This window comes from Arachis ipaensis, chromosome B03, assembly GCF_000816755.2.
Source record: "Arachis ipaensis cultivar K30076 chromosome B03, Araip1.1, whole genome shotgun sequence".
NCBI classification, from domain to species: Eukaryota; Viridiplantae; Streptophyta; class Magnoliopsida; order Fabales; family Fabaceae; genus Arachis; species Arachis ipaensis.
In genome coordinates this window covers 28,023,240-28,033,852 of record NC_029787.2, presented here as the reverse complement: position 1 = coordinate 28,033,852, position 10,613 = coordinate 28,023,240, and the positions used below count along the sequence as shown (strand labels likewise).

Sequence of the window (10,613 nt, the reverse complement as noted above, 5' to 3'; positions counted from 1 at the left end):
ACAGCACAAGAAAGAAACATTCTGTGCATTAAAATAAGAGTTTTTATTAAGGAATCTCCTAAAAGCATTAGTAAAACGTATTATAAAAGATAATTTTTTAACTTTAAATATTAATATGTTAAAAACAAATAGTTTTTTAATTCTTTTAACTAAATAGTTTGATGATAATTTATTAATTTTAATCTCACCTTTAAAATAAAAACAAAAAATTTGCTAACAAGTATTTGCTATTTTAAAAACACTAATTACAAATACCAGCTATAAAAAAATTAATAAAAAATATAGATTAAATAAATAATTCATCCATTCATTTAATCAAAACCCCGTTAGGCCTTAACCCTTTCTCACCCCAAGTTCTTCGCCATCTTTCTTTCTCCAACTTCCATTCTCTTAAAACTTCCCCGTCTAGTATTACCATTTTAGAAAGAAACCCACACGGTACACGCGCACATACTCACTCTATCTTTTGAATCCTCCATTTTTGGTTGATTTTTTCGCGTTCTCACAATTCTTTCCGTTTCTTCTCAACTCACAACCCGATAACTGCCGCAAACTCTTGCGCTTCCACCGCCACCGCGCACTTCTTTCCTTTCTTGCGATGGCGCCGCGTCTCTTCGCATGCTTCAGCAAGGGCGGCCGCAGGGACACTGGCGGAGACGTGGAGAGGCACGTGACGGCGGACCTCACGGCGGAGGAGCAGAAGCGCGGGGGACCAGTTGTGGTGGAGATGTTCTCGTCGCAGGGGTGCGCGACGTCGCCGGCGGCGGAGCTGGTGTTGTCGCGGCTGGGGAGAGGTGACTTCGGGCTGGAGGTGCCGGTGGTGGTTATGACGTTCCACGTGGACTATTGGGATTACATGGGCTGGAAGGACCCGTTTGGGTCCAGCCAGTGGACCGTTAGGCAGAAGGCTTACGTGGAAGCTCTTGGGCTTGATACCCTGCTCACGCCTCAGATTGTGGTTCAGGGAAAAGTTCACTGTGTTGGAAATGACGAGAATGCCCTCATTCATTGCATCACTTCTGCCCCTAGATTCCCTTCTCCTACGTTCCAGGTTAGCAGTCGTATCATTTATTTCTTAATCAACTGAAGATTGAAACATGAGAGGATCCAAATCTAACTTCTACATGCTAGTCCTAATCCTTAAGAATGAGGTGCAAGTATCTTTTTCCATGGGCATTTCTTTTGTCATGGTTTTTTGTGTTATTTTCCGTTTTGTTCTTTTTTCTTGCCATTGTTCTTTCTCCTTTCTCTTGTTCTTTAGTTAGATGCCAAACGTATAAAGCTCATATATTATACCCTTATTGTAAGGCCCTAATAGGTTTTTTTTTCTCAGTGTCGCTCATCATGCCCTGTTTATAGGTTCTACGGATCTAATGTTTAAATTAGCTTAATCAGCTACGATGGAAAAGATATTTAACTTGAGAATGAAATCGAAAATGATTCAAAGTATATCCAAGTAAAGATTTTAGGTAATATTTATGTGTTTGTATTAATAGAAAAATATATTCATATATTTGTTGAAATGGAAGAAGCTTTGCAGCGGACTGGAGCATTTTCCTTAATGAAACATTTTTTTTATGATAATTGTTTCTCAGTTTAATAGGAAAAAATAACAATGTTTTAATAAAATGAACTGCTCATAGTTACTATTCCCAGCCAGATTTTGAAGGAAGATTTGGTTGGGCAAAAACCATTGGTTGAAATATTGTTGATGGTTTGACTATGCCAGTGAATAAGATCAAAATTTTCTTGTCATAATGATTGAAAATTTAAAGATTTCACTGGAGAGGAAATGTCCTAATAGTGTTTTTTCTTTTTTATTTTAATAATGCTCCCTTAAATCAACACCAGCTCCAAAAGGAAAAACAGAATAACAAATGTACCTTAAGAGCCACTGTATCGCTTTGGCCAAAAAGTAAAGTAGAAGGCTTTCTGTTAGGTGATAGATCCTAAACGATGTTGACTTGTGTGATTTTCGATCACAGTTCCTTTATCTCATCTCCCACCGAGTGGTCCCAATTTGCTTACCTAATAAGTAATAATGTCATAGTATCCATGCATGGTTGAGGAAGTTATGTTGTATTTTTCAACACCACCTTCCATGTGTACTCCCTATTCGTTGCACAGCATTGATTCACACTCCTCTACCATAATTTGTCGGACCTATATGAAACTGGTTTCACACATCATTTCGTTATGGGAGAGAACGAATTGACTCGGTCTTTGAAAAAATATTACGAATACCATTTCTCTAATTCTCTTCTGTGAAACTAACCCCATAGCCGAAAAACTTCATAGTTGAAATGTCACAGTATTTGCTCTATAGCATTGAGTGATTCTTTGTAAATGCACTCCAATCCAACTAATTGCGGCAAAGACAAGCTATGTCAATGACAGATTACAAACAGTTAGCCTAGAATATCTTAGTATAAGAAGGAAAAAAATGCAAGCTGCTTTCTTGTTCACTGTTTTGTTTTAATTGTTAATTAATCAAGATTGCTTGTTATATCAGGCTACTTTCACGAGGCCTACACCAGATTCATTGCAAGTGTCTCTAAAAGGAACACTGAGGACCAAGGTGGATAATCAAGGTGCCAATGTGATGGTAGCTTTATATGAAAGTGGTTTGGTCACGGACTGTCCGAGAGGGGAGAACAAAGGGCGTGTTCTATCCAATGACTACGTTGTTAGAAGACTCGAGAAGCTCTGCACTGTCAAAGACATATCCGTGAAAAAGACGGTTTCTGGAACTGTTAATTTTCCGTTGTGGGAAGGATTCAACGGCAGCAAATGTGGTCTTGCTGTTTTTGTACAGAGCAGGTCTTACCAGATTTTTGGTTCACAAAGTTTTCGGCTGCCGGATGGTATATGATGCTGACGTTGATGCATTAGTTGTGTTTATTCTGATTACTATACATTGATTGTTTGGTAGGCTACATATACGTGTAAATAGTGTGTTCCAGTTGTAGGCTACATATTTTGTTGGTTTATTTCCTTAAACTTTGTCATTCCTTGTGATTGATTCTTTAGTTAGGAGATTGAGAGAGAAATTCAGAGTTGTTATCCCATTTTTTTTATTGTTATAACTGGATCTAATATCGAATTCTACGAGTTGCTTTTCCGTCTGATGGTTGCTTTTTTTTGTGTGGAGAATCTATCATCAATGTCTAGTCTGGTATGTGGTTATTCAACAATTTCATATTTAAAAGTAACATGAGGGTGGCTGAGGCATGTGTTGCAGTGGCAAAGATGTTTGTCTCAAATGAAGCCACACCAGGTTCGAATTCTAGTGTAGTTGCTAGGTTAGTGCGTGTGTGAGTGTGTTGTGTGTGTGGGGGGATGTGTGTGTGAGTGTGTTGTATGACCCAAAAAAAAATAAATTTTGGTGTTGGCTTTCAACAGTGTTTTCAAATAATATAGAGACTTGATGTATTTTTTTTTTTTTACTTGAAAAGAGTTGGCATATACACTTTTAAGAATATTGTTTAATCTAAAATGGTTCAAGTTGTGAGCCATAACTCAGATTAAAGTTGGCAAATACAATTTTATGAAAAATCGACAATGAGATCATAAAGAACCTATAATATAAAATTTTACTCCTAGTCTTATGGTCCTTTATATAACTAGCAAAAATTCCATTTATATCCTAATTAAATCAACTTCTGTACATCACCCTTTTCTCTCCTCCCTCTACTTCATTTTCTACTTGAAAAATTAAAATTGGTAGTTTAAACCAAAAAATAATTGGTGACCCCAAAAAAGTTGAAAACCATGCTTAGATGTTAAATTGCGGTGAGTATAGCAATACTAATCTAACTTAAGCGATTGAATGGCATCGGTATATTTAAATGTGTCAGCTGCACCAAACTTGCGTCGCTGTTCGGAGTTTTCTGATGAAGAGTCATCGGTGGTGCTAAATTCTTCTTCTCCTTGGCTTGTAGCAGGTGTGGAGGAGGAGGAGGGATCATGCATACTTTTACATTGGCATGATGAGGTGGCAAGCATCGTCACTTGTCCATGGTGAGATATTTCAACAACTACTCTGCCATCATCATCCTTAGGGATGGGTTGTTTCCATGGCTCTCCATCAATCCTCATGAATGTGAAGTCCGCTTCACCCTTATGAAACTCGAAACGGATTCTACTCGTCTATGTCATCAAAGAAGGAAGGAAGGAAGGAAGAAAGAGTGAGAATTAAAGAAACCACACATTACCATTTCTTCAAGCACAAAAAATGTAAGAGAAATTAAAAGAATTCTAGAGAACCAAAACAGCTTTACAATGGAACATAATTTTTTTTTTCCTTTTAGGCTGCATCTGGATGCTGTATGTGAGACAGGAATACAAAAGACATAATTCGTTTGGTTGGGGTGACAGAGATTTAGAGATGCAATTTTTCTATCTCAAAGACAAAGACAAGAATTTATGTCTGTCTCTGTCTTTGTCTCGTGTGTATTTCTATCCTAGAAACATTATCCAAACGCAGCCTTTTAATTCCTGATCGACTTCCCTATGGTAGGAGAATAGTTATGGTTTGAGTTTCAAGCTTTTGGAAAGGAAGAAAAACAATGAAAATTATTCCGGTAACCAATGCCTCGTACCTGTGCCAAACGAGTCCCATGCCCCTTTGGTGCAAGCAAAAGAAGACCATGCCATGCGTCTCTAAAACCAACCACCTCAAATAAGCCATCATCCACATAAGGATTAGTAAGGTCCCTCTGCAAGGTAAAAGAATGCAATGATCCAGTCAGTGTCTAGTTCTGCACAAGTTCTTTGATGAAAATTTGTAGTGAAAGATACAAATTGGATGCAGAATTCATCAGAGATGGACAACATTTGGGACTTACGTTAATTGATTTCTTTCTGTTTGGTGTCCCCCAAGGATTTAGTCCACCAGCAAAACTGGGCAAGTTAAGGCAAACAATTGACCGTGTGCTGCAAATAGAAAGTCAAACTCTTACATTAAATTGGTTTTCAAAATTAAAAATAATGTATATAATAAACAGAATCGACAGATTTATTTCCTTTCAAAGTCCAAACACATAATTCGCCAAATTCTACCAGTTGCAATATGCTGAATAAGGCAAATTTGCAGATTTAAGGCTAGTTATTCTAGCAATATGCTGAAGTTTCATGTATAAATTCTGAAACGGATCTTCGGTGGGGAATGAAAGCATTTAAACAAAATTATTCAGAACAGGGCACACAAAAAAGATTTTACGGTATCAAAATATGGGGTGTCCACTGTCTTCTGAAGTACCACTACCTACCATTATTCGCATACAATACATCTATTGAATCAGTTCAAGTGCAACATATTTCGAAAAGAATAAGTATAGAAAATCAATTTTTGATTAGTCAATATTAGCTAATTTTTTTTGTAAAATTATTTTTTTAATTCTGATTTTTTGAAGGTTTTAGGGTGTATGGTTAGAATTTAGGATTAGAATTTAAAATGAAAAAATAATTTAAAAGACTGATTGATATTTGTTGAAAAACATTACTTTTGAGATAATCCGTGAATCTACATTTTAGAACTCTGTTACCTTTGTGGTATATTTAGATCTTCCCACTGACCATGCTTTTTCATTATCTTAACCGTTGCCAGCTGAGCAATTTTCCTGAATGAAAGATTCCAAATTAGACCACAGTGATATAAGGAAAATTATAAAACTAAAATAGAACAAAATTGCAAAAACAAGAAGTGTCCAACAGAAACTATCACCCCAAAACACGATGATATCTGGAACTAGAAGCTATGCCAGTCGCAATTTACTATAAAAAAATCCAAACTACTTAGCTAAACTTGAGTTAATATTCAAAATTTAGCATATCATCACCAATGTTTTATGCTAGACTATATTAGTATAGATATGTTAATCTGGTACAACAACAAATTTAGCATAAAGCATGAGATAAACGAAAGTTTCAAATATCAAATACTCTCTGCATTTCAATTCCAATGGCTGACGACTGAAAATAGTAGGTATTAACCAAATTTAGTGAAAAATCTACTAGTATATAGTTGGATATTATTGTGATAAATAAATTGTACTTATTTTTTGCTAATGAACTAAGTTATAATAACTGGTGATTATTTAAATACCAACCATGCCGAAGATTTCAGAGGAGCGAAGAACCATCCTTGTGTACAACCAAGCCTCAAATAGCAACTCTGGTTACAAAATGAAAAGTAACAGAGAGTAAAACATAAGTCGTATAGCATGAAAAGAATCAAACCATATATGAAGTTTATAAAATAAAGTAAGAACTTGACATATTATCAAGTCACTTTTTTTTTACCAAAGATAGGAGACTCGAATCCGCGACCTCTTAATTAAGTATGGGGAGGAGACTATGCCATTTGAGCTATATCTCATTGGCATATTATCAAGTCACTTGTTAATTGAAATATGTCTTGAATGAATAAATTCCAGTAATTTTATCCAAAATAGACGTTGCATTAAACATATGAACTAAACACTAAGAAACTTAATACACAGATATGACATATGCTGTTTATTAATGTCACGTAAGAATAGTGTGAGAGAATAGGGTGATGCATCCCAACCACAAGAAATTCATCTAACGATGTACTGGTTTGTAAACTAAAGCAAGAAATTGACATTATACTGTCTTGAACGAATAAATTCTAGAAATTTATCTAACTAGACGTTACAGTAAACAATAAGAACTAAAACTTAAGGCACATGTAACATGTGCTTAACCAATTTGAAAGAACAAAAAATGGCAAGAAAGTTGTTGTCAGATCAAACAAATAGAAATAAAAATATTGTGCTTGATCAACTTGAACACTCTTATGTTACATGTGAGTAACTAGGTACCTGATTATATAACTGATGTTTAAACCTTTCAGGATGCAACTTCCTTTCAGAATGAAATTTATATGATACTTGAGCATCCATTCCTGCATGGAACACACACATTAAAAGGGATACTTGCTGCTTACACTAACCTAATACCCTAGATCTCATCTTTTCCCAAGGGATACCCTATTGGCTAAGCAACTTTGGCGACTTAGAATTACTTTCAATGTACACTTATCGAAATTTCAGAAATGCAATTGCGGCCAACACATTTAAACAAAATTATAAGATAAGTTTGATTTTCTTACCAATGCTAAAATAATTCCAAAATCCCCCACGGTAAGTGTGATAACCCTCCTGAGAAAATAACGAGTGACAAATAAGCATCAAAGGGATGGTGGTGAACTTGTTTAGGAAAAGAGAATAACAAGAAATAGCAAGCAAGAAATGCAAAAGAGTAAAGTGAAGTCTGATTTACAGTTCAAGCCTTCCAAGACCCTAACACCCAACGTACCCAAACAGAAACAGAAGAGCTTCAATAAACAGAGAGGGGTCAAAAAATTCCAATCACCAAAATTATTGTTACTTCCTGAAAAACGTCTAAAATGTCTTCCTTAAACGATTTTGCAGTGTATAAATCAGGGACAAGTGTTCTTCAATGGAGAAACAGAGGTCATATTCGAAAGAGAGAAGATATTTCAACAGTGAAGCACTTTTGAAAAACAGAACAAGTTGTCTCATTTATAATAGCACTATTCTATTGCTACACACAACCTCCCAAGAATCTTATATTTTTCTATATTTCCTTCATGGAATTTCCAATTGTTTAATGACAATAAATTCTTGAACTTAGAAGTTTAATGCTCTGCACATGATTTTTCAATGAAAAAAAAAAAAGTGAAGAACAAAGGACTGACCAAGTTTAGTTTATCTGTTGGAGAGACAGGATGACATGTATGCAGAGCATGCGGCAGCTCAACAGGCGCAATATGCTCGCAAGAACCTTCTTTTGGAGTCTTCATTCTCATTATAACATGCCAGCTGAAAATCATTTTGACCACTTAGAAATAAACTCAAAAAAAAAAAAAAAGAACAACACAAAAGGAGAAAAATATCAATAGGAAAATAATTAACATAAGATTCCAGTTATATTAAATTCTGTCATTCTACAGGCGGATAAGACTCCCATTATTCTTTTTGATTTCTTACTACTGAAAATTGCGACTTTGATAGCCATATCATTTTTTCGACTCTTGAAGTAAAGTTGAACAGTTGTTAACATTTAACAATGAACTCAAATAATTGTGCATTTATGTGAAAGGTGTCACTACAATTGGAAACTCAAACAAGTAGGGGAAATACCTGTCTATTTTCAGTTCCTTTGCATCTTTTACTTGATTCAGGAATGACATAACAGCTTCTTTGTCAGTACCAGGATTTTTCCTTCCCTGAACGTACAATAAATCACACTAAACTTATGTCCCAATTCCATCACAGAGTAAAGTCAAAAGTGGGAAATTACTCTTAGATATGAGTTGATTAAGATATCAATCTTGTAAGTCAGGCATTATATATATGACCGCAACCATGAAGAATCTGGTGTCCAAGAAAAAAAACTTGGACAACCATAAAACTTTTTACAAAATGAAAATTGATCCAAGTCTTCATAGTAAGGTAACAAAATGCTCTATGATTTCATATCCAGATGAGGAAAAATTAAAAACAAAGACCATCAGAAAAATCCATCGAGTTATCACCAAATTAGTAGATTTTAGCAGATTGAGAAAATAGGAAATTACCCATCCAAATGAAAAGGGGATATTGTTTCCGGTTCCCAATGGCATTGTTGCAACTGGTGGTGGCCGATGCAACTTAAGATCGGCGACAACTCCGATAATCCAGCTCGCCGTACCATCTCCACCTGCAACCTGATTGCTATGAATATATTAGAGATAAGGAGTAATTGAATTGTTATTAGATACAAAGATTACTACAGCATGCTAAAAATAGAAAGTACATTTATCAACGTACAATTATTCTCAATCTTTTTTGAATTTCAGCAGCAAAAGTATCTCCATTGTGCTTTAACTTTTCTAACTTGGAATAAATCCGATGCAGCACCATATCGGGAGCATTTGATCCCAAATCAAAAACCTTGAAAAATACAGAATCACCTAAATCAATATCAATATAACCAAAGATAATGTGAAAAGTTGTAGCTCAAACAGCATGTCAAATTTAAGTCAACAATTTCAAATACATTGCAACCACAAAAAAAATGTACCTGATTTTTGTTGAGGAGGGAATTGTAGGTAGTAAGAAGCTCGCCACCAAGCTGACCACCACTTTTGGAGTTTATGAAAACTATCAAAGGGCATTCTGGTATGTAATAATCATTGCGAATCTTTGCTCCGGGGACGAGTATGTAATCCGGAATGGAAAAATCCTTCATTCCTCCAATGTTATTCTTGTAAGCCATCAATGTTTTACACCTGAGTAATTTCATCACACAAGATAATATGTATCAATAATCGAAATCAATATTTCCTATCAACCTTTTAGGCCAAAAAGTACAACTGTTCAAATCAATTAAAAAAGAAAAAAGTTCATGAAAAGTTTACTTAACGTTTAAGTCTAGAAGTGTCCAACTCTAAATAATTCTAATAAGGAGAGGATGGATGCATACTTCGAAAAAGAAAATAACTTAGCGGAAGAAAAAGACTTTCGGACACTGAAGTCTTCGTATTTGCGCTTCGATAGTTCAATTTAGTTGAAGTTGATAAACACAACAGACAATTTTTCTTTTATCTTTTTCAGCAACGACGATTGGTGCATTGCTTCATGTCTTAAGCTAAAGACCAAAAAGAAAAAGAAGAAAGTTCCTTTACTGAATCGAAGCACCTCCTAACCAACAGAAAAAATGAAAAAAAAGGCTCACGCGTCTTAACTCTGTCCCTTTGCTCTTTTAACCAACTTGGCGAAAATTCAACAAAGGAACACCGAAATGTCAAGCATTTTATTTGTTAAAAGTTACAACCGACACCAAAACCATCATGCAAATTACGTAAATGCAGTTATTCTAATCGATACGATTCCGCCAAAAATAAAAAGTGAAAGATAAATAAATAAACAAATAAGTTGCAGTTTACTTTTTATTTGTTTAGTTCGCATCAGCCACAGAGGTCTTCGCTGCGATAGTTCAAACAGGTATCGCAGAAAGTGAGACTTAGTTGTAACGAAAAGAGAATCAGATGAATTACAAAAAAGAGAAGATGCTTTACCCAAACTTGATTTTTTTGCTTCTGTAGAGAGAGATATTCAATATCCGACGAATGATCCACGCTAAAATATAGTGTTCTAGTGAATTAGCTCAGAAGTAACTGTAGATTCCTTCTTCTGGTAGAGCAATGCAACCAGCAAGCAGGGAAAAGAGAATTTATTTAAACCAAAAACTGTTTAGCTTTTTGCTCCTTTTATTTGCCTTTCCTTTTTTGGTTTGAAACGAGTTTTGGAAGCTGATTTAGATTTTAAAAATTAGAAATATGTTTTAAAGATAGTTTTTTAACTTTTCTTCATGGTAAAGGGACCCACTGAATATGGAGGGAAAAAAAGAGAATAGATTAAATCGATGACCTGGAGTATTATGCCACGTCAGCAAAATTTTCATATCCGAACGACCGAAACTGTAAAGAGCAATCCTGGTGGTTTTGGGTGGAGTTTCTGACGAAATAGACTAGAAAACTAGACATTAAATAAATAATATTGTTTATGATAAAAAATATAACA

General features: G+C 35.1%; 2 protein-coding genes across 4 annotated transcripts; one reads left to right on the top strand and one right to left on the bottom strand.

Moving 5' to 3' along the window:
* On the top strand, positions 312-3,330 carry LOC107630102. The gene is made up of 2 exons (XM_016333143.2): positions 312-1,051; positions 2,513-3,330. The coding sequence occupies exons 1-2, from the start codon at positions 599-601 to the stop codon at positions 2,870-2,872; spliced, it is 813 nt and encodes a 270-aa protein (XP_016188629.1). The 5' UTR covers positions 312-598; the 3' UTR covers positions 2,873-3,330.
* LOC107634326 (diacylglycerol kinase 5-like) lies at positions 3,445-10,327 on the bottom strand. 3 transcript variants are annotated; one of them, XM_021118557.1, is made up of 14 exons: positions 10,109-10,327; positions 9,977-10,016; positions 9,112-9,319; positions 8,859-8,981; positions 8,627-8,755; positions 8,190-8,275; positions 7,745-7,868; positions 7,136-7,184; positions 6,846-6,928; positions 6,111-6,175; positions 5,547-5,621; positions 4,848-4,935; positions 4,602-4,718; positions 3,445-4,149 (listed from the first exon to the last, which is right to left on the bottom strand). In XM_021118557.1, exons 3-14 carry the CDS (start codon positions 9,304-9,306, stop codon positions 3,808-3,810), a joined length of 1,476 nt encoding a protein of 491 aa, XP_020974216.1. In that variant the 5' UTR covers positions 9,307-9,319; positions 9,977-10,016; positions 10,109-10,327; the 3' UTR covers positions 3,445-3,807. The 3 variants fall into 3 exon arrangements, with proteins under 3 accessions (XP_020974216.1, XP_016193346.1, XP_016193347.1); XM_016337860.2 differs by lacking the exon at positions 9,977-10,016; XM_016337861.2 differs by lacking the exons at positions 9,977-10,016; positions 10,109-10,327 and adding an exon at positions 9,514-9,742.

What these genes read in the sequence shown, in the direction of transcription:
- LOC107630102 (XM_016333143.2), top strand. Translation starts at nt 599, where the DNA reads ATGGCGCCGCGTCTCTTCGCATGCTTCAGCAAGGGCGGCCGCAGGGAC. An exon ending in TCCCTTCTCCTACGTTCCAG is followed by an intron (nt 1,052 to 2,512) that starts GTTAGCAGTCGT and finishes TTGTTATATCAG; the next exon opens with GCTACTTTCACGAGGCCTAC.
- LOC107634326 (XM_021118557.1), bottom strand. Translation starts at nt 9,306, where the DNA reads ATGGCTTACAAGAATAACATTGGAGGAATGAAGGATTTTTCCATTCCG. An exon ending in AAAAAAGATTGAGAATAATT is followed by an intron (nt 8,756 to 8,858) that starts GTACGTTGATAA and finishes CATAGCAATCAG; the next exon opens with GTTGCAGGTGGAGATGGTAC. An exon ending in ATGGGACTCGTTTGGCACAG is followed by an intron (nt 4,150 to 4,601) that starts GTACGAGGCATT and finishes TTGATGACATAG; the next exon opens with ACGAGTAGAATCCGTTTCGA.